This window comes from Jaculus jaculus, chromosome 8 (genome assembly GCF_020740685.1).
Source record: "Jaculus jaculus isolate mJacJac1 chromosome 8, mJacJac1.mat.Y.cur, whole genome shotgun sequence".
In the NCBI taxonomy this organism is placed as follows: Eukaryota; Metazoa; Chordata; class Mammalia; order Rodentia; family Dipodidae; genus Jaculus; species Jaculus jaculus.
Genome location: NC_059109.1, coordinates 125,845,286 through 125,868,360, shown reverse-complemented (window position 1 = coordinate 125,868,360; position 23,075 = coordinate 125,845,286). Strand labels below are relative to the sequence as shown.

The window sequence follows — 23,075 nt, the reverse complement described above, 5'->3', positions numbered from 1 at the left end:
TGTGCAGGACCCCTTTGCCCACACCAGAACGTTGCCACATAATACTGGGCCACCAGGGGCTAGGAGCACAGCATCTTCTCACCATACAGGAGATTTGATCAACACCGAAAAAATAAAAGCTAAAGCAGTCCCTGTTCCAACTGCAACAGCCACAGCATGGGTGTGGTCCTTGTTACTAACAGCAACAGGGGTGTGAAAAGGCCCAAATGTGGGACAGGGCCCCAGGCCCTCTGTCCTGTTGAGTCAGGTCTGGAGGAGGGTGTGAAAGGGACAAGCGTGAGAAGCAGGGAGCTGCCACTGCCTGGACCAGCCAGCCCAGTTGGGTTTCAGACCTGGCAGATCTCAGTCTCTTCCCTTCACAGCAAGGAAAACAGGGACTCTTGGCCCTTCCCCACACTACTCTCCAGCCCCCTGCCCCCTAGGGTGCTGGAGAACTGATTCCCTGGGTTATAAGCAGCCCACAGCAGACCTTAGATACCTGCCATTTCTAGTCCAAAGTTAAATAATGACAGTAAACAATGCAGGTCCCTTATCCAAAATGGGTTGGGACCAGATCTGTGGAGGAGACTTCAGATTTTAGAATCTGCACATACACATAATCACACACACACACACACACACACACACACACACACACACACAGACATCTTCAGGATGGGACACAAGGCTAAATACAAAATTCATTTATATTTCATATGTACCTTATGACACACAATGTGGTTTGTTGAGATGGGGTCTCATGTAGCCCAGGCTTGCCTCGAACCCACTGTGTAGGCCTTGAACTCTTGATCCTACTGCCTTTACTTCGCAAGTGTTTGAAGGATCAAACAAGGGCTTTGAGCATGCTAGGCAAGTACTCTACCACTGAACTACATTCCCAGCCTGGTTTTCCATTTTTAAAATGTTTTATTGAAGCCGGGTGTGGTGGCGCACACCTTTAATCCCAGCACTTGGGAGGCAGAGGTAGGAGGATCACCATGAGTTCGAGGGCACCCTGAGACTACCTAGTGAATTACAGGTCAGCCTGAGCTAGAGTGAGACCCTACCTTGGAAAACCAAAAAAAAAAAAAAAAAAAAAAGTTTTATTGAGATGTATTTCATATGCCATAGAATTAACCCATTTCAAGTGATTTTGTTGTTGTTTTGAGGCAGGGTCTCTAGCCCAAGCTAACCTGGAAGTTACTCTGTAGTCCAGCCTGACCTGAAACTCACAGTGGTCCTCCTACTTCAGCCTCTCAAGTGCTGGGATTAAAGGTGTGAGCAGGACCGAAGGGATGGCTTAGCTGTTAAGGCGCTTGCCTGCGAAGCCTAGGGGCCCATGTTCAATTCTCCACATCCTATTTAAGCCAGGTGCCCAAAGGAGACAAGCACAAGGTCACACGCACACAAGGTGGCACGTGCATCTGGAGCTCGGTTACAATGGCTGGAGGCCTTGGTGCACAAATTCTCTTTCTCTCAAAAAAAAAAAAAAAGGTGGGGCGTGGTAGCACATGCCTTTAATTCCAGCACTCGGGAAGCAGAGGTAGGTGGGTCACTGTGAGTTTGAGGCCACCTTGAGACGAATGGTAAATTCCAGGTCAGCCTGGGATAGTGGAAGACCCTACTTAACAAAAAACAAAAACAAAGCAAACTAAGGACAGTCTGTTGGGCTTGCCTCAAAAAATTTTTTAAAAATAAAGGGTAGTATTTTTTAAAGACAGTGTGTTGCTATTTAAACCTGGCTGTTCTGGTATTTGCTATATAGTCAAGGCTGGCCTCATACAATCTTCCTGTCTGAGCCTCCTAAGTGCCTTCATAATATTTTTATTAAATATATTCATTTTATTATTTATTTGCAAGGAGAGAAAAAGAGAGAAAATGATGGGGGGGGAAGAAGGAGGGGTGAGAGAGATAATGCCAAGGCATCTTGCCACTGCAAACTCACTCCAGACACACGAGCCACTTTGTGCATCTGGCCTTAGGTGGGTACTGAGGAACTGAACTCAGGCCATCTGGCTTTGCAAACAAGTGCCTTTAACCACTGAGTCATCTTTCCAGCCCCTGTGATACTTTAAAATAAAATGTGTCTACATTTCGACCACATGAAGTTAGGTGTGGAATTTTCCACTTGTGACATCATGTTGGCACTCCAAAGCTGTGGATTTCACAGCATCTTAAATTTTGGATTTTCAGATTAATTATGCTGAAACTACATAGGTACCATTTCACAGAGTATTTCATAGTGCCAGTTACCATGCTAAGAGCCCTTTGTGCATGGTCCCATTCAACTCCAGCTATAATCCTCTGCTAAATTACCCTTGTTGCTCAGATAGGAAACTGGGAGCCCCCTCAAGGTTACATGACCCATCCAAGGTAAAACACTGGTCAGTGAGTGGAGTATCTCTAATGTGTTTTTCCTTAACTCCATATCCATGCAAATGATGGGTGGGTCTCAAGCCTGTCCCTTGCAAAACCACGGGGTTAGGGACAACACACACACAGGTGGTTCTCCTAATATCGAAGCCAGGATAGGAAGCAGCTCCTTAACCTCCACTTTACTCAATCTCAGAGTACCTGTCATTTGCCTGAGGATTTGCTCAAGTTACATCCCCTGCCTGGACGCAGCTCTCGTCTGTTAAATGATTGCACAGCCAGAACCCTTAAAAAGCAGTAGCCTTCTCTGCTTTCTCTCGATTCATTCATTGCCCAGGGGCTCCAGAAACCTCACTCACCACGTACTTGGAGGGAGGGTCCTTGACTACATTGGCGCTGGTCACCTCAAAGAGCAGCCGCTGGGGTACTAGGGTGTTCCGGGACTTCTTCCAGAAATCCTGCAGCTGCCGGGCCAGGAGTTGACTACCTCGCTGTCCATCAGATGGGGGGCTCCGTTCTGCACAAGCACATGGCCAGTCACATCAAGGGGGCCTACACCATCGAAGCCAGGTAGGCTTTCTGCCCATTTCTGCCCAAATGGATAGGCATCAGGCACCGTGCCCGGCAGATGGTAGGCGCGAAATGCCTCCACTTCCAAAACCCTTCCAAAACATCAATAACATTTGTTTCCCCGGTCCTGAGCATTATCCACAAAATAAATAAATACAACCGAGACAAAGTGGCCCTCTGGGGTACTGTGACTCGGTCAAGGTCACACGGCCAGGCGGTGGTCGGAAGTGCTTACAGAAGGGTCAGAGTTTCAGCTAGATCACTTAGAGGGAGGGGGGCTCCCGGGATGCTCTCTCCCGGGTACGCGGCCAGGGTGGAGGCCTAACCGAGCCCGGGTGTGTGTGTGTGTGTTGGGGGGTGGGGGTGGGTGCTCCCGTCACCGTCCTCCCGCACTCGCCTGCGTCTTCTCCCGACGTCCCGTCCCCGGAGGGCAAGGAGTCGTGGCCGGCCTCGTCGTCGTCGTCCTCGCCGTCCTCGTCGTCCTCGGCGCTGGTGAAGCTCAGGGTGCCGCTGAGGCGGGAGGACAGACCCTCGGCGTCGTCGTCCTCCAGCTCCGAGCTCTCGGGGAACTGCTCGGCCTCGGGACCCGCCGCCACCGCCTCCCCGGGGCCATCGCTGGCCAGGGCGTGTCGCAGCCGGTGCAGGAGCCGCGAGGCCATGGCACCCTGCGGGGAGGGGCGGGCAGAGCGCGCCTCGCTCTCGCCCGCCGGCCCGGGGAGGGCGGGAGGAGGACCCCCGGCGGGGCGCGGAGGCAGGGGGCGGGGCCAGGCACGGCGAGGCCACGCCCTCTCCCCGGACTCCTCCCCCCGTTCCCCCGAGCGTGCGGCGGGCCTCGGGATTGGGGGGGGGAGGCGGGTGCTCTCCGGTGCCCTCGCGCGCCCCGACCTCCAGCGCCCCGGGGGTACAGCAGGGGACGCCTCTCCCTGCGATCCGGGTGCCGCCCGGGCTGCTTCCTGCCGCCGCCACGCCTTCCTCCCCGCCCGCTCCCGGAGCCGCCCCGAATCCCGGGTCCCTGCGCTGCTGCGGCCGACGGCGGGCCCCGGGGAAATCCTGGGGCTGCTGCCAGCCGAGCGCAGGCCTCCCGCGCAACGAACCGTCTCCGCCTGCACCCCCGCAGCCCCAGCGTGCCCCCCGCCCCCCGATTTACATCCAGCGCTCTTTAACTTGACCCAGAGAAAATTGAAGCCCCAGACAAGATTGGGTTCTGGCCTCTCACAACCCAGGTTTTTTTTTTTTTTTTTTTTTCCCCTCGTGCAAAACAAAAAGACTGCGAAAATTTTCAGCTCCTGTTTGGACCCTAGTCCCGTGTTCGAGGAGGAGCAGGCTGTGGGGAAAGGTCAATTATGCAACGACTACGGTTTTCTACTGCGTCCTCGGGCTTTCACACTCTCATTTGAGCCTCGCTGTGGGAAGCAGCCAAACTTTTGGACAGACCCACAGAAGCTGAGTAACTTGTCCAAGGGCTCACAACTTGCCAAAGGTTTCTGAGCTTTTATTATTTATTCATTTATTGTTGTTTTTCTAGGTGGGGTTTCGTTCTAGCCCATGCTGACTTGGAATTCACTATATGGTTTCAGACTGACCTCGAACTCACAGCGATCCTCCTACCTCTGCCTCCCAAACTCTGGGATTAAAGGCGTGTGCCACCACGCCAGGGGTTTCTGAGCATGGGACCTGAAGCACACTGTTCTTTTCCCATTCGAGGTTTCTGTAATCTCAGCAGCTACTCTGAAGCGCTATGGTTTATCCTTTACAGGGCAGCTGTAGGTCAACAAACTACATTAAAGGCGTGGTAGCCCATGCCTTTAACCCCAGTACTCTGAAGGCTGGGGTAGGAGGATCACTAGGAGATCAAGACCAGCCTGAGACAAATTCCAGGTCAGCCTGGGCTACAGTGAGACCCTACTTCCAAACAAACAAAAGGAAACTTTTATTTTTTTCGAGGTAGGGTCTCACTGTAGCCCAGGCTGACCTGGAATTCACTATGTAGCCTCAGGGTGGTCTTGAACTCACGGTGATCCTCCTACCTCTGCCTCCCGAGTGCTGGGATTAAAGGCAAGAAACTTTTATTGCTGCTTATCTTGGTCCCTAGCAGGGCACATTTTGACGGTTCAGGAGCAGGCTGAGGGGAGATACTTTTAAATGGAAAATTACCTCCTTGACTGGCATGGGAGTAGAAGGGTCTCACTGTCTGGGATCCATTGCGTCCTGCATCCTGGTCTAGGCACTTTACCTGATGTCACAGCTCACCCTCACAAGATCCTGAGGAGGAGCCAGATAGTGGACAATAATGGTCCCAAAATCCACATCCAAGAAATAGGGTAGCTGGGACTTGAACTCAAGTCTGTAATGGGAAGTTGTAACTGGGCTTTTAAGCAAGGTGTAGGTGGAAAAGACACACTTCAATTACCAACCACTGGTGAATGTTAACTTGTATCTATCTCGCAAGTCTGGATGCAAAGTCAGTGTTCACCTGGGTGTGGTGCTGTATGTAATTCCCAAGGCTGAGGCAGGAAGATTGTGGGTTCAAGGCTAACCAGGGCTACAGCGTGAGATCCTGTCTTAAACAAAACAAAGGGGCTGGAGAGATGGCTTAGCGGTTAAGGCACTTGCCTGAGAAGCCTAAGGACCCAGTTTCGATTCTCCAGGTCCCACATAAGCCAGATATACATGGTGGCACATGTGTCTGGAGTTCATTTGCAGTGGCTAGAGGCCCTGGTGTGACTGTTCTCTCTCTCTCTCTAATAAATAAACAAATAATCTAAAAAGAAAAAAAAAGGGGGGGCTGGGGAAATGGCTTAGCAGTTAAGTGCTTGCCTGTGAAGCCTAATGACTCTGGTTCAAGGCTTGATTCCCCAGGACCCATGTAAGCCAGATGCACAAGGGGGCACATGCGAATGGAGTTCATTTTCAGTGGCTAGACGTCCTGGCATGCCCATTCTCTCTTTCTCTCTATCTGCCCCTTTCTCTCTCTCTCTCTCAAATAAATAAATAAAAAAAAAAAGGGCTGGGGATTTAGCTCAGTTGGGAGAGTGCTAGTCTAGTATGCACAAGGCACTAGGTTGTATCCCCAGCATCACATAAACTGGGTATCCTAACACTCAGGAGTTGGAGGCAGGAGAAACAGAAGTTCAAGGTCATCCTCAGTTAGAGAACAACTTCAAGGCCAGCCTGGGATACATGACAACAAAAAGGAACAAGAAGAAAGAGAAAGAAAGAACACATGCCTTTAATCCCAGTACTCAGGAGGCAGAGGTAGTGTAGCAAGCTCCAGACCAGAAATGAACAGAAGACCACCCAAACAAAATTTAAAAAGAGTATTCAGGCCAGCTGGTGGCGTCTGTCTCTCTACATACACCTGCATGCTAAGAACAACAGCCTCTCTCTCCAGTGAGTTTTTATTTATTTTTATTTTTATATTTTGGGTTTTAGAGGCAGGGTCTCGCTCTAGCTCAGGCTGACCTGGAAATCACCATGTAGTCTCAGGGTGGCCTCGAACTCATGGCGATCCTCCTACTTCTGCCTCCCAAGTGCTGGGATTAAAGGCATGTGCCACTATGCCTGGGTTACAATGAGTTTTTAAAGGCAAAACCACATTCCTACACTTCGTTCTTCAGCATTCCCCCGATTCCCATAATTAATTTTGCAAGGGCAAGCAAGCATGGTTTACAAGAGCAGAATTTGACGGTTAGCAGAGGGTAAGCACCAGATAAGGGCCAGACCAAACACCAGATGTCGGGATGCAGCTTGTACCGAGTACCAGGTTGCCTTGACTTTAGGGGAAAACTAACGCCAGATATCTTTATTGGAATCGTGTCCTCAGGCTTGTAGCTGTTCTGTGTTAGTCTTTTTTCTCCTATAGCTCCTGGGGAATGTCAAGATGGCTTCCCTTAGGTCTCTTGAGGGTGCTTCAGTAGGAGGATTGCCATGAGTTTGAGGTCACCCTGAGACTACACAGTGAATTCCAGGTCAGCCTGGACTACAGATTCTACCTTGGGGGGAGGGGGGGGAAAGAAGAGAAAAATTTAAAAAAAAAACCACTCAGGAGCCATAGATTGTTGCTAGAAAATCTTCAGTACCAGGGGTGGGATACCTTCCAGTGAGTTGTTGGCCAGGAAGGTCTTTGACGCCCCCAAAACATTACAGACCATTGCTGAGGCCCTTGGTTTCCCACCAGGAATAGATGGTAAGACCCTATTGTTGAAGACTCCACATACTTGGGCTGCAAGGTCATGGAGAAACCCTGCTAGAACTGAGCTGATAACCTCCTCCATGTAGACTAGCTGACAGAAAGCTGGAAGAAGCAAGGCTGCATGCAGTTCAATGGGAAAGAGAGAAATCACCAGTGAAGATACTCAATAGTGGACACTGCAAGCCTTATATTTTGTCAGCCAGGCCAAATGAGCCAACGGGTGCAATAGTGGCACGTCTATCATGGTGGAAACCAACTGACCTCTAATTGGACTGGAGGCCTGCTCCATGGGAGGGAATACATCCCTAATATTGAAAACTTATAACAGGGGTAGTCATGAGCCCTAGGGGTGTAACATCTGCTGCTGTCTGGCTAAATGTATATATTATGCTTATCAAACTGCCCAGTAAGCACTTCTCTTAATGTTCATACCATTATATTAATGTTACTCTCACTTTTGGTAGAGAATCTTCTCTTTTCAGATGGCAGTGACCTTGGGACAGCTCAGAAGGTATCATGGTGCTGGGAAGAAGTGACCGCAGTGCTCAGTACTGCAATATCTCTATCACACCTTCCAACGCTCAGGGTCTAATGAGGAAGAGGTGGCAGAAAGAATGTAAGAGCCAAAGGAAGGGTAGGACTCCTTACAACATGCTCCTCCAGACACAAATGGCCTGGATATTCATGACCTCACAGTGCCTGACACTATCTACACAAGGCCATCATAATAGGAGGAAAAGATCATGACATCAAAATAAAAGAGACTGATTGAGATGGGGAGGGGATATGATGGAGAATGGAGTTTCAAAGGGGAAAGTGGGGGGAAGGGGGATATTAACATGGGATTTTTTAGAAGTATTTTTTGGTTCATTTTTATTTATTTATTTGAGAGTGACAGAGAGAGAGAGAGAGAGAAAGAGGCAGATAGATAGTGAGAGAATGGGCACGCCCGGGTTTCCAGCCACTGCAAATGAACTCCAGATGCATGTGCCCCCTTGTGCATCTGGCTAACGTGGGTCCTGGGGAATTGAGCCTTGATCTGGGGTCCTTAGGCTTCATAGGCAAGCGCTTAACCGCTAAGCCATCTCTCCAGCCCATGGGATATATTTTTTTTTTGTTTGTTTTCATTTTTTTTTTAAATTTTTATTAACATTTTCCATGATTATAAAATATATCCCATGGTAATTCCCTCCCTCCCCACCCCCACACTTTCCCCGTTTGAAATTCCATTCTCAATCATATTACCTCCCCATTACAATCATTGTAATTACATATATACAATATCAACCTATTAAGTATCCTCCTCCCTTCCTTTCTCCACCCTTTATGTCTCCTTTTCAACTTACTGGCCTCTGCTACTAAGTATTTTCATTCTCACACAGAAGCCCAGTCATCTGTAGCTAGGATCCCCATATGAGGGAGAACATGTGGCGCTTGGCTTTCTGGGCCTGGGTTACCTGACTTAGTATAATACTTTCCAGGTCCATCCATTTTTCTGCAAATTTCATAACTTCATTTTTCTTTACCGCTGAGTAGAACTCCATTGTATAAATGTACCACATCTTCATTATCCACTCATCTGTTGAGGGACATCTAGGCTGGTTCCATTTCCCAGCTATTATAAATTGAGCAGCAATAAACATGGTTGAGCATGTACTTCTAAGGAAATGAGATGAGTCCTTTGGATATATGCCTAGGAGTGCTATAGCTGGGTCATATGGTAGATCAATCTCTAGCTGCTTTAGGAACCTCCACACTGTTTTCCACAATGGCTGGACCAGATTGCATTCCCACCAGCAGTGCAGAAGGGTTCCTTTTTTTCCACATCCCCGCCAACATCTATGATCATTTGTTTTCATGATGGTGGCCAATCTGACAGGAGTGAGATGGAATCTCAATGTAGTTTTAATCTGCATTTCCCATGGGATATTTTTATAAGCATGGAAGTTGTTAATAAAAATTCGAAAAGAAAAGTAAAAAAGGGGGTGGAGAGATTGCCTAGTAGTTATTGCACTTGTATTTATTTGCAGTGGCTGGAAGCCCTGGTGCGCCCATTCTCTCTCTCTCTAATAAATAAATAAAAACAAAATGTGAAAGATGATGATCATAAAACCATGAGTAGAAATCTGCTAAGGAAAAAAATAAGGAAGGGCCTCCTGTCACTGCAAACAAATTCCACAAGCATGTGCCACTTTGTGCATCTGTCTGGCTTTACATGGTTACTGAGGAATCAAACCTAGGCCAACAGGCTTTGCAAGCAAGTGCCTTTAACCACTGAACCATCTTCCTGACCCCAAAGATCTCTCTTGATGGTGTGTACTCTTCACTACCCCTAGAGTTCGTGTGGTCATTTCTCTACAGCCTTTCCAAGAGATGGCCATCCATCTACAGCCTCACCAAAGAATGGTCATTGGTCTTATCCATACCCAGAGTCAGAGCCCATTACTTCCTTTCCCTCTTCTTCTTCTTCTTTTTTTTTTTTTTTTGGCTTATTGAGGTAGGGTCTCTAGCTCAACTCAGGCTGACCTGGAATTCACTATGTAGTCTCAGGGTGGCCTCAAACTCACAGTAATCCTCCTACCTCTACCTCCCAAGTGCTGGGATTAAAGGCGTGTGCCACCACTCCTGGCTTTATTTTTAAAATATTTTATTTATTTATTTATCTGAGAAAAAGAGAGAAAGAGAGAGAGGAAGAAGCAGAGAGAATGAATGCACCAGGGCCTCTAGCCACTGCAAATGAACTCCAGATGCATGTGCCCCCTTGTGCATCTGGCTTACGGGGTCCTGGGGAATCGAACCGGGGTCCTTAGGCTTTGCAGACAAAGGCCTTAACTGCATGCCATTTCCTCAGTCCTAATTATTATTATTATTATTATTTATATTATTATTAATTTTTGTCTTTTGAGGTAGGGATTCACTCTAGCCCAGGCTGACCTGGAATTCACTATGTAGTCTCAGGGTGGCCTCGAATTCCTACTTGTCTCCCAGCTGCTGCGTGCGCCACCATGCCCGGCTTTTATTATTATTTTTATTGGCAGCATCCATGATTGTAAACAATATTACATAGTAATTCCCTCCCTCCCTCCTCTTTCCCCTGTGAAACTCCACTCTCCTTCATGTTCCCTCTCCCCTCTCAACCAGTCTCTTTTATTTATTCTTTTATTTTGATGTCATCATCTTTTCCCCCTATTAAAATGGTCTTGTGTAGGTAGTGTCAGGCACTATGAGGTCATGGATATACAGGCCATTTTGTGTCTGGAGGAGCATGTTGTAAGGAATCCTACCCTTCCTTTGGCTCTTGCATTCTTTCTGCCACATCTTCGGCAATGGACCCTGAGCCTTGGAAAGTGTGATAGAGATATTTCAGTGCTGAGCACTCCTCTGTCACTTCTCCTCTGTAGGTTGCCTCTTTGCTCTATTCACAGTGTCCTTTGCTGTACAAAAGCTTTGTAATTTCATGAGGTCCCAGCAGTTAATCTGCCTGAGTAATTGGGGTTATATTCAGAAAGTCATTGCCTATGACAATATGTTGAAGGGTTTCCCCTACTTTTTCCTCTAGCAGTTTCAGAGTTTCAGGTCTAATATTAAGGTCTTTGATCCATTTGGACTTAATTCTTGTGTATGGAGAGAGATAAAGATCTATTTTCATCCTTCTACCTATACGTACCCAGTTTTCCCAGCACCATTTGCTGAAGAGGCTGTCTCTTCTCCAATGAGTATTTTCAGCATTTTTGTCGAAGATCAGGTAGCTATAGCTGCCCAGACTTACATCTGGGTCCTCTATTCTGTTCCATTGATCTACATATCTGCTTTTGTGCCAGTACCATGCTGTTTTTGTTACTATGGCTCTGCAGTACAGATTAACATCAGATAAGGTAAGGTAAGCCTTATTTTTGTTGCTCAAAATTGTTTTAGATATTTGGGATTTTTTTGTGCTTTCAAATGAATTATTGGATTGTTTTTTTCTATTTCCATGAAGAATGCCATGGAATTTTGACTGCATTAAATGTGTAGATTACTTTTGGTAAGATTGCCATTTTCATAATATTGATTCTTCCAATCCAAGAACAAGGGATGTCTTCCCATTTCCTAGTATCTTCTGCAATTTCTCACTTGAGTGTTTTAAGATTTTCATTGTAGAGATCTTTCACTTCCTTGGTTAGGTTTATTCCAAGGTACTTTATTTGTTTTTTATTTTTTTAAGATTTATTTTTATTTTGTTTATTTATTTATTTTAGTTTGAGAATGAAAGAGAAAGAGGCAGAGAGAAGGAGAGAGAGAGAGAGAGAGAGAGAGAGAGAGAGGAGAGAGAGAGAATGAGTGCACCAGAGCCTCCAGCCACTGTAAACAAACTCCAGATGCATGCTTTGAGCATCTGGCTTACTGGAAATTGAGTCTTGAACCAGGGTTCTTAGGCTTCACAGGCAAACACTTAACCACTAAGCCATCTCTCCAGCCCACTTTGTTTACTTATTTATTTTTAATGAAATTGTGAATGGGAATGATTCTCTTAAGTTCATCCTCTGTGTGTTTGTTGTTAGTATATAGGAAGGCTACTGATTTCTGTGTGTTTATTTTGTATGCTGCTACATGGCTATAGGTGTTTATCAGCTCTAACAGTTTGCTGATAGAGTCTTTAGGGTCCTTTATGTATAGAATCATGTCATCTGCAAATGATGACAATTTGATCTCTTCCTTTTCAACTTGTATCCTTTTATGTGTGTCTCTTGCCTTTTTGCTATGGCTAAGACTTCCAGAACTATATTAAATAAAAGTGGGGACAGTGGACTCCCTTGTCTTGTTTCTGGTTTTAGTGGAAAAGCTTCAAATTTTTCCCCATTTAGTAATATATTGGCTGTAGGCTTGTCATAAATAGCTTTTATTATATTGAGATATGTTCCTTCTATTCCCAGTCTCTGTAGGATTTTTATCATGAGGGGATGTTGGGTTTTGCCTAATGCTTTTTCTGAATCTAATGAGATGCTCATGTAATTTTTGTCCTTCAGTCCATTTATATAATGTATTACATTTATTGATTTGCATATGTTGAACCATCCCTGCATCTTTGGGATAAAGCCTACTTTCTTTCTTTTTTTTTTTTTTTCAGGTAGAGTCTCACTGTAGTCCCAGGCTGGCCTCAAACTCACAGCAGTCCTCCTACCTCTGTCTTCCAAGTGCTGAGATTAAAGACATGTGCAACAACAACAAAAAAGGCATACACCACCACACTCCTGACAAGAGCTTATAGCACAGTATAGTATAGCTTATTACTTTCCATTACTGTTCAGAGCCTGTCAGGAAGTTCCTCCTTTTCTGGAACCAAATGCCTCTCAGTTGTTTTTCTTACACAGAGTTCAGTATTTCTTAGATATCTGTTAAGTGTCAAGGGTCAAGTGACAAGTCTTGGGAAATTGGATGTTGAACAAGAAAGCAACTGATCTGTGGATATCAGAACAGGCTGTGATCATAAAGGATGCTCAGTGCTGCAATGGCAGGAACTACAGGAGACCACCTTGAGCCCCCTGGCCTGAGCATGGGGAGGGAAGGATCCAGGAAGAAGTGATATTAAAACTGAGCAAAGGGGCTGGAGAGATGGCTTAGCAGTTAAATGCTTGCCTGTGAAGCCTAAGGACCCTGGTATGAGGTTTGATTTCCCCAGGACCCATGTAAGCCAGATGCACAAGGTGGCCCACACGTCTGGAGTTCGTTTGCAGTGGCTGGAAGCCCTGGTGTGATCATTCTCTCTCTGCCTCTTTCTCCCTTTGTCTGTCACTCTCAAATAAACAACAACAAAAAGAAAGAAAGAAAGGAAGATTGTAAAGCCGGGCGTGTTGGTGCATGCCTTTAATCCCAGCAGTCAGGAGGCAGAGGTAGGAGGATCGCTGTGAGTTCGAGGCCACCCTGAGATTCCATAGTGAATTCCAGGTCAGTCTGGGCTAGAGTGAGACCCTACTTTGAAAAAAAGAAAGAAAGAAAGAAAGAAAGAAAGAAAGAAAGAAAGAAAGAAAGAAAGAAGGACTGTAATTTGGTTGGGCGTGGTGGCACATGCATTTAATCCCAGTACTCGGGAGGCAGAGGTAGGAGGATCACTGTGAGTTTAAGGCCAACCTGAGACTACATAGTGAACTCCAGGTCAACCTGAGCTAGAATGAGACCCAACTTCAGAAAAACAAACCAAGAATAAATAAATAAATAAATAAATAAAGCCATGTGTGGTGTCCCCTGCCATTAATCCCAGCACTTGGGAGGCAGAGGTAGGAGGATCACCATGAGTTTGAGGCCACCCAGACATTACATAGTGAATTCCAGGCCAGCCTGGGCTAGTGTTAAATCCTACTTCGATTAACCAAGAAATAACAACAATAATAAGCCAGGTATGGTGGTGCATGCCTTTAATCCCAGCACTTGGTAAGAGATGTCACCAAAAGTTAGAGGCCACCTTGAGACTACATTGTGAATTCCAGTTCAGCCTGGACTACAGTGAGACTCTACCTTGAAAAACCAAAACACCAAAATAAAATAAAAGAAATAAAGAGAAAGAGACAGAATGGGTGCACCAGGGCCTCTTGAACCTGCACGCATCACTTTGTGCATCTGGCTTTATGTGGGTACTGCTTAACTGAACCCAGGCCAGAAGGCTTTTACAAGCAGGTACCTTGACTACTGAGCCATCTCCCCAGCCTGGAAGATGGGAATTTTAGGCAGGTGGGGGAAAAAAAAAAAACAAAAAAAAAACCACAGTGTATGGAAAAGCCCAAGGTGTGGTGTTCGCAACAGATTTTATGTCTGACCAATGCAGAGCAGCATACAAGGTGAGGAGGGAGTAAGATTGGAGGTCTAGTTGGGACCTTGCTCCACACTGAGGAACCTAGTCCTTTTCCATTTCCTTGAATCAACAGAGGAACAAACTAATGATCAGCGATGGCTGAGGGTTCCATACCTTCTGTTCCAGAGATCAGGTGGATCCAGTGTCCAAGTTGGACTCCCCCAAGTATGGAATTTTGGCTTTCTTCCTGGCTGGGGGAGGCCTTATTTGGACTGGCCTGGCTCCTCTGAGCTTTCTTGGGAATGTCTATATATAGGGAAAGGCACAGCCAGTTGTCACTGTCCATCTGCCTTCCTTGGTGTCCAGTGCCCCATTTCTTGGCCCCAAACCATGCTCTTAGATACCACAGCTCTCTTTCTATTCACGTAGCCACTGTCTGCAAGCTTTTACTCATCCTCCTCCTCCTCTGCCTGCTCCCATGGGTTCTCTGGGTGCGTCCTCTTTGGAATTTCTGCTCAAGACCAGCGGCTAACTTCCTTCATCTGTCTTCACTGAGCTCTCAAAAGGGACTAGATGTCCCCCCTCTCTTGTACTTCATATACTATTATTAATTTATATTTGTACGTAGGTATGATATGAGTGTGGGTGTAATGGGTGCCACGGCTCATGAGTGAAGGTCAGAAGAAAACCTCGGTGTTTGTCCTTGCCTTCCACCTGCTTTGAGGCAGGGTCAGTTGTTCACTACCGCACATACTAGGCTAACTGACCTGTTAGCTTCCAGGGATTCTCCTGCCTCTGCCTCCCATCTTGCCATAGGTATTCTGGGGCTACAGACTTGCTACGGATTCTGGATGCATGTGGGCTTTGGAGATCCAAAGTCATGCTTTCATGACAAGTGCTTTTACCCACGAGCTAACTCTCCAGCCCTACATATTTTCTAATTTTTTTTTCTGTTTCCTTCCTTCCTTCCTTCCTTCCTTCCTTCCTTCCTTCCTTCCTTCCTTCCTTCCTTCCTTCCTTCCTTCCTCTCTCTCTTTCTTTTCCTTTCCTTTCCTTTTTCTTTCTTTCTTTTTTTTTTTTTTTTTTGAGGTAGGGTCTCACTTTAGGTCAGGCTGACCTTAAATTCACTATGTAGTCTCAGGGTGACCTCAAACTCAGTGATCCTCCTACCTCTGCCTCCTAAGTGCTGGGAATAAAGGCATGAGCCACCATTCCCAGCTTTTTCTTTTCTTTTCTATTTTAACATTTTACTTTATTTTTTCAAGGTAGGGTCTTGCTGTAGCCCAGGCTGACCTGGAATTCAGTATGTAGTCTCAGGGTGGCCTTGAACTCACAGCAATCCACCTACCTCTGCCTTCTGAGTTCTGGGATTAAAAGCGTGTGCCACCACATCCGGCTTATATTTTACTTTTATTTATTTATTTGAGAGAAATGAAGGGAGAAAGAGTCAGATGTAAATAGAATGGGCACATCAGGGCCTCCAGCTGCTACAAATGAACCAGATGCATGTGCCACCTTGTGCATCTGGCTCACGTGGGTCCTGGGGAGTTGAACCTGGGTCCTTTGGCTTTGCAGGCAAGTGTCTTACCTGCTAAACCATCTCTCCAGCCCTTCTTTTTTTTTTTTTGGCTTTTCGAGGTAGGGTTTCACTCTAGCTCAGGCTGACCTGGAATTCACTATGGAGTCTCAGGGTGGCCTTGAATTCATGGCAAGCCTCCTACCTCTGCCTCCTGAGTACTGGGATTAAAGGCATGTGCCACCAGGCCCGGCCCATTTTCTTTTTTATCTTTTTTCTTTTTCTTTTTTATAAATTTTATTAACATTTTCCATGATTATAAAAAAATATCCCAAGATAATTCCCTCCCTCCCCCCCAACACTTTCCCCTTTGAAATTCCATTCTCCATCATATTACCTCCCCATCTCAATCATTGTACTCCATTTTCTTTTTAAAATAACTTTTAGCATCTTTTTTTTTTTTTTTTTTAAATATTTTTTGTTCATTTTTTATTTATTTATTTGAGAGTGACAGACACAGGGAGAAAGACAGATAGAGGGAGAGAGAGAGGATGGGCGCGCCAGGGCTTCCAGCCTCTGCAAACGAACTCCAGACGCGTGCGCCCCCTTGTGCATCTGGCTAACGTGGGATCTGGGGAACCGAGCCTCGAACCAGGGTCCTTAGGCTTCACAGGCAAGCGCTTAACCGCTAAGCCATCTCTCCAGCCCTTAGCATCTTTTTTGTTGTTGTTGTTGTTCTGTTTTTCAAGGCAGGACCTCTCTCTAGTCCAGGCTGACCTGGAACTCACTATTAGTCTCAGGTTGGCTTTGAACTCATAGCGATCCTCTTACCTCTGCTTCCTAAATACTGGAATTAGATATATATATATATATATGAACTTGGCTTTTCAAGGTAGGGTTTCACTGTGGTCCAGGCTGACCTAGAATTCACTATGTATTCTCAGGGTGGCCTCAAACTCATGGCGATCCTCCTACCTCTGCCTCCTGAGTGCTGGGATTAATGGCATGCACCACCATTCCCGGCTAAAAATATATATATTTATTTATTTATTTGAAAGAGAAAGAGGGGGAGAGAGAAGAGAGTGAGAGAGAATGGGCATGCCAGGGCCTCCAGCCACTGCAAAAGAACTCCAGACACATGCACCTCTTGTGCATCTGGCTAACGTGGGCCCTGGGGAATTGAACCTGGGTCCTTTGGCTTTGCAGCAAACGCCTTAACTGCTAAGCCATCCCTCTAGCCCGATAGGGACTTAAAAAGAAAAAAAAAAACACAACATTTATTTTTTTATTAGAGAGGGAAAGAGAGAATAGGCATGTCAGGGCCTCCATCTGCTGAAATAAACTTCAGACACATGCAACACCTTGTATAGCTGGCTTACGTGGGTCCTGGTGAATTGAACCTGGGTCATTTGGCTTTGCAGGCAAGAACATTAGCTGCTAAACTACCTCTCCAGCCTCCCAGAACCTTATTCTGTTTGTTTTTTTTGAGGCAGGGTCTCACTTTGGCTCAGGCTAACCTGGAATTCACTAGGTAGTCTCAGGGTGGCCTCGAACTCATGGCAATCCACCTACCTCTGCCTCCCGAGTGCTGGGATTAAAGGCATGCACCACCATGCCCGGCAGGACCTAATTTTTTTCTTTTTTCTTTTCAAGGTAGGGTCTCACTCCTGTCCAGGCTGACCTGGAATTAACTCTGTCGTCTCAGGGTGGCCTTAAATTCATGGCGATCCTCCTACCTCTACCTCCTGAGTGCTGGGGTTAAAGGTGTGTGCCACCACACCCGGCTGCAGAATCTAATTTAAAAAAATATTTTACTTAGCTGGGCATAGTGGTGCATGCCTTTAATCCCAGCACTTGGGAGGCAGAGGTAGGAGGATCATCGTGAGTTTGAGGTTACCCTGAGACTACCTAGTGAATTCCAGGTCAGCCTGGATTTTTTTTTTTTTTTTTGAGGTAGGGTCTCAGTCTATCCCAGGCTGACCTGGAATTCACTAAGAAGTCTCATGCTGGCCTCAGACTCACAGCAAGCCTCCTACTGTGGCCTCCCAAATTCTGGGATTAAAGTCATGCACCACCATACCTGGAAGAATCTTCATTTTCAGTTCTTATTTCATTTTTTAAAAATACATCAAGCTTTTTTTTTTTTTTTTTTTTTTTTGTATTTAAAGGTAGGGTCTCACTCTAGCTCAGGATGACCTCAAATTCACAATGTACTCTCAGGGTGGCCTTTTTTAAAGGTGTGTGCCACCACGCCCAGCTAATTCTGTCTCTCTCTTTTTTTTTTTTTGAGGTAGGGTCTCACTCTAGCCCAGGCTGACCTGGAATTCACTATGAAGTTTCATGGTGGCCTCGAACTCACGGCAATCCTCCTACCTCTGCCTCCCGAGTGCTGGGACCAGCTCAACTTTTTAAAAAGTAGTAAAAGGAAGTTGATTGTTTCTTTGGCTACATATGGAGTCCAAGGCTAACCTAGGATGTGTGAACCCCTGTCTCAAAACAAAGTAGGGAAGGGGCTGAAGAAATGGCTTAGCGTTTAAAAGTGCTTGCTGCGACCAGGCTTGGTGGCGCATGCCTTTAATTCCAGCACTCTGGACCCAGAGGTAGGAGGACCACCATGAGTTCGAGGCCACCCTGAGACTCCAAGGTGAATTTCAGGTCAGCCTGAGCTAGAGTGAGATTCTGCCTCAAAAAACCAAAAAATAAAAATAAAATAAAATAAAATAAAATAAAATAAAAGCTTGCTGCACAAATCTGATGATCAGAGTTCAACTCCCCAGAACCCACATAAAGCCACACCCATGCACATGCATCTGTGATCCCAATGTTCCTGTGGCAATGGGAAGCTTAATGAATCTCTAAGCCCACAGGTCAGCCAGTCTGGTACTTTCTCTATTCACAGCAGCAAAAAACAAGAGATCTTATCTTAAATAAGGCAAAGACCTACACCCTGAGGTTGTCCCTTTTTGTAAAAAATGAAAAAATTTATTTATTTATCAATTTTTACTTTATTTTTTGAGGTAGGGTCTCACTCTAGCCCAGGCTGACCTAGATTCACTTTGTAATCTCAGGGTGGCCTCGAACTCACAGCAGTCCTCCTACCTCTGCCATCCGAGTGCTGGGATTAAAGGTGTGTGCCACCATGCCCAGCTTATTTGTTTATCTATTTGAAAGAGAGAGACAAAGAGACAGAGAATGGGCACACCAGGGCCTCCAGCCATAGCAAATGAACTCCAGATGCACATGCCACCTTTGCATCTGGTTTACGTGGCTACTGGGAAATCGAACCTGGGTCCTTAGGCTTTGCAGGCAAGTGACTTAACTTGCCATCTCAACAGCCTGATGTTGTTTTTTCTGATCTCCATACATGTGTTGTGGCACACGTATGCCTGCACACGTGCACATGTGCGCACACACACACACACACACACACACACAAATTTCCAACATTCTTTAAAAAATATTTGAGAGGCACACGCCTTTAATCCCAGCACTCGGGAGGCAGAGGTAGGAGGATCGCTGTGAGTTCGAGGCCACCTTGAGACTCTATAGTGAATTCCAGGTCAGCCTGGGCTAGAGTGAGACCCTACTTCGAAAAACCAAAATAAATAAGTAAATAAGTAAATAAGTAAATAAATAAAAAGAAAAATTTGAAAGAGAGATAGAGAGGAAAAAAAATGGGTGTGCCATGGTCTCTAAGCCACTACACTAGACCTCCATGTGCCACCATGTGCATCTGGCTTACTGGGTACGGGGGAATTGAACCTGGGTTTTTAGGTTCACAGGCAAACACCTTATCCACTAAAGCCATCTCTCCACCCCCAACATTCTTATATAGACTTTTCTGACTCAAAAAGCCCTCCAGTCAAAGGAGGATAATAATAGTGGCCACCTCATAGGATGGCTACTAGATGAGATCACGTGGTCAAAATGCTTTGCATCGCGTTGGTGGCCGTGGAAGTTCAGTGAACGATGGCCTCTCTTCCTCGGCCACTGCTCCTTACCGAGTCAAAGACAGAAGATTCCACTTGTCAAACACCAACCCTATGAATCTGGCTCAAGCTGGGCCACTTACACCTTGGTTTCCATTTGCTATGGTCTGTCTCTCTGTGGGCGAGGTTATGACCACATCCACCTCACACTTTAAGGAAAGTGTGCTTGGAGTCATATCGCCAGTTGCCCAAGGTCATTTGGCTCACGGAGGCTGGACTGGATCTTAGATTTTGTATTTCAAGTCTGTGCTCTTTCCATTCTACCATGCCACACCTTGTCACTATTCTGACCTTCCTCACCCATCTCGAAGCAAGTGTGCGTCCTGTGGAGGTGGGAAGGGGTGGGGGTCCTTTAAAGTGGTGGAGCAGGGCAGACCCTTCACATAAGAATCTAGGACGTCAGAGCTTGCCACCTGCTCGGGAGGCTTAAATTTCCCTGCAAGGGCCCTTGGCTAAATTAGGTAATGGGCTAGGATTCTGAGAGAGGTGGGGCTTGCTGACCCCACGATGTGATTGGACAGGGTGTTTAGTCGTGGGGAGCAGGGAGGTGGGAGGAGAGGGTGCCCCTACAAATCTGGGAGGCTGGAGAGTGCCAGGGCATCTTTGGGAGGTGGTGTGCCAGGAGGAAGACCCACATCAGAGGAGTCCCAGTGAGCCGCAACCATGGTAAGGAGGAGGTGGCACTGGAATCTCCCTCACCTGAGTGCTTGTGAGCCCCTGTCAGGCCAGACAGTAACTTGGACGTCTGAAGGTAGAGCATGACCGTTGCTGGAACCCAGGACCCTTGGAGAAATCTGAAAAGACTGTGGCTTCTCTTGGATGGAGAGGGTTGGTCGGGATAGTCCAGTAGTCTAACCCCTAAGGCTGGTGACTCTGAGTCTTCCCGCAGAGTGGGACTCAGCCTGTCTACTTCATAGTAGAGATGGGGACCCCGAGGGCAGGAGTCACCTCGTGAGGCAAGGCTAGAGTGGGCTTCCTAAGTCCAGCCAAACCACGAGGGTCAGTGACAGAAAAAAAAAGGCTTCTTTGGAAGGTAGCAAATCTGCAGGGCCTAGAGTCCACTCAGGTGCCGGCCTCCAAGAGTCTTGGGGAAGAAGGGAAAGGACTGTGTGTGACAGGCCAGAGTTAACCAGGCTCAGGCCATCCACAGAGGGGTCCTAATTTGGGGCTGCCATTTTTCTCTGAGATTCTCCTTCCCACTTCACTTCAAGGAGTAACTAGACCCTGGAGTCCAGCTGTTGTGCCCATACCCGACCAAAAATAGCCTGCCCTTCTGGCTCAGTGCAAGGGGTGGGGGAAGGGAAGAGGATCCAGGCCAGCTGGCTGGAGCACGCCAAGGACTCCTCACCCCTTCCTCACCATCAGCCGGAGTCCAAGGTCTCTCATGCAGATGGCCCGGCTTGGATGAGACCTGGAAAATCCCACATAAATCTTCACTTCAGAGCCAGATACAGCGGCATACGCCTGTAACCTCAGCACTCAGGAGGCTGAGGCAGGAGGATCTTGAGTTTGAAGCAGGCCTGGGCTACCCTAGTTCCAGGCCACACGAAAGTGCACATTGAGACTTGTCTCAAAAAAAAAAAAAAAAAATTCAAAACCAAACAAAATCTTATTTCCACACTAAGGCCCCAACACCTTCTGCCCAGTATGAGACATATTTAATGTCCAGTAACTGTATCATAAGGAAGCTTAAAGTTTCCACATGTGCAAACTCCCCCAGGGAGGAGGTGTCTATCTCTTCTTGGTGGTCCCAGTATCTGAGCCCTTAGCAGTTGCTCGGTAACTTTTTTTTTTGTGTCGAGGTAGGGTTTCACTCTAGCTCAGCCTGACCTGGAATTCACTATGGAGTCTCAGGGTGGCCTCGAACTCACGGCGATCCTCCTACCTCTGCCTCCTGAGTGCTGGGATTAAAGGCATGCGCCACCATGCCTGGCCTGCTCAGTAACTTTTGCATGGCATTATTTATTTGAGGACAAATATTTATAGAGCAACTATTAAAGTGCCAGGCAGTTAGCACCTAGGGGAAACTAGAAAAATCATGCTAGAATGTGTGGACAGAAGACAAATCCCCATTCCCATCCCTAATTTTATCTTGTCCCTGAAAATCGAGAAGAAAGGAAGGCTTGCTAACTGTTTTGCCCTCAGTTACTGGCTTTGATGGATAAATTGAAAAGGCTGTGAGCATGATGTCCATCTTATCTCCTCAGTTTGGGGCTTGAGGGGCACACAGGTGGTTTGCCAGGCTTGGAATTGTTCTTCCTGGGAGGAGGGTCATGGAAATGAAGGTTGGGGACCGGGGCGTGGTGGTGCACACCTTTAATCGCAGCACCTGAGAGGCAGAGGTAGGAGGATTGCTGTGAGTTCGAGGCCACCCTGAGACTACAGAGTAAATTCCAGGTCAGCCTGGGCTAGAAAGAGACCCTACCTCGAACAACCCCCCCCTCAAAAAAATATGATGTGAGTCTGTGCCATCCACTCTCTGACTGACTCTCTCCTCTCTGTTGTCTGCAGACGGACCAGCAGGCTGAGGCCAGGTCGTACCTCAGCGAGGAGATGATAGCTGGTGGGTGAGATGGCAGCCGAGGGGGAGAACCAGGATCGGGGAAGGGTAGGTGTGGGGTTGACCCTCCACTCTTGTCTGCCCGACCAGAGTTCAAGGCTGCCTTTGACATGTTTGATGCTGATGGCGGTGGGGACATCAGCGTCAAAGAGCTGGGCACGGTGATGAGGATGCTGGGTCAGACCCCCACCAAAGAGGAGCTGGATGCCATCATCGAGGAGGTGGACGAGGATGGTGAGCTCGGCGGTCTTCCAAGAAGGCAGGGGCCGGTGGGGGAGAGGCAGGGCGTCCCCAGGGCTAGGCTCAGCCCACCTCCGGGTCCCCCGTAGGCAGCGGTACCATCGACTTCGAGGAGTTCTTGGTCATGATGGTGCGCCAGATGAAAGAGGATGCGAAGGGGAAGAGCGAGGAGGAGCTGGCCGAGTGCTTCCGCATCTTCGACAGGTGCGCTTGGGTATCTGGGGCGCACGGACGTGGGAGCCCACGGAGCGGGAGGGCCGGGCCAGGATGGAAGGTTCTGGGCGGCTGGGGAGGATGAGGGGGTGAGCGGTTCCCAGCGTGGTCCCCGCCCCTGTCCCTCCACCCCCGTGCCCCCCCCACCCACCCAAAGGAACGCAGACGGCTACATCGACGCTGAGGAGCTGGCCGAGATTTTCAGGGCCTCCGGGGAGCACGTGACGGACGACGAGATCGAATCCCTGATGAAGGACGGCGACAAGAACAACGACGGCCGCATCGACTTCGACGGTGAGGACCCCGCGGGAAGGCGCAGGGGCGCAGCTTGCCACCCAAGCGGGTGCCCTCGGCCTTGGGCACTGGGCTGGGGAGGAGCCTGATCAAGTTCCCCCCCAGGGCGGGTAGGATGCTCTGGCAGCTTCGGGGGGATTTAGGAAACATCTCTCCTGGTGCGGGGAACCCCCCTCTCCCCGCACCCCGCTTTGACTCCTCTTCCTCCTCCTCCTTTCCTCCCGGTGCAGAGTTCCTGAAGATGATGGAAGGCGTGCAGTAAGGAGTGGACCATCGCTTCCACCCCAGATCTCGGGGGCCCCTGGGCAGCTCCACCCTTGCCCGTCCTTCCTCTCTCCATCAGCGAGGTGCGGCCCATTCGGGTTCTGTGCCTGGAAGGAATA

At 47.6% G+C, this 23,075-nt stretch overlaps 2 protein-coding genes across 2 annotated transcripts in view; one reads left to right on the top strand and one right to left on the bottom strand.

Annotated features, from left to right (window-relative positions):
• Snx21 (sorting nexin family member 21) overlaps nucleotides 1-3,584 on the bottom strand; it is an 8,182-nt gene extending 4,598 nt beyond the window's left edge. The window contains exons 1-2 of the mRNA XM_004663904.3: nucleotides 3,320-3,584; nucleotides 2,712-2,869 (exon numbers count right to left, since the gene is read on the bottom strand). Coding sequence (XP_004663961.1) covers nucleotides 2,712-2,869; nucleotides 3,320-3,581 — 420 coding nt within the window. The 5' untranslated portion in view covers nucleotides 3,582-3,584. The remainder of the gene's footprint in view (nucleotides 1-2,711; nucleotides 2,870-3,319) is intronic.
• Nucleotides 2,826-23,075, top strand: Tnnc2 (troponin C2, fast skeletal type). Its single transcript, XM_045155835.1, has 6 exons — nucleotides 2,826-2,922; nucleotides 21,897-21,948; nucleotides 22,036-22,179; nucleotides 22,275-22,389; nucleotides 22,556-22,692; nucleotides 22,923-23,075. Exons 2-6 carry the CDS (start codon nucleotides 21,939-21,941, stop codon nucleotides 22,952-22,954), a joined length of 438 nt encoding a protein of 145 aa, XP_045011770.1. The 5' UTR covers nucleotides 2,826-2,922; nucleotides 21,897-21,938; the 3' UTR covers nucleotides 22,955-23,075.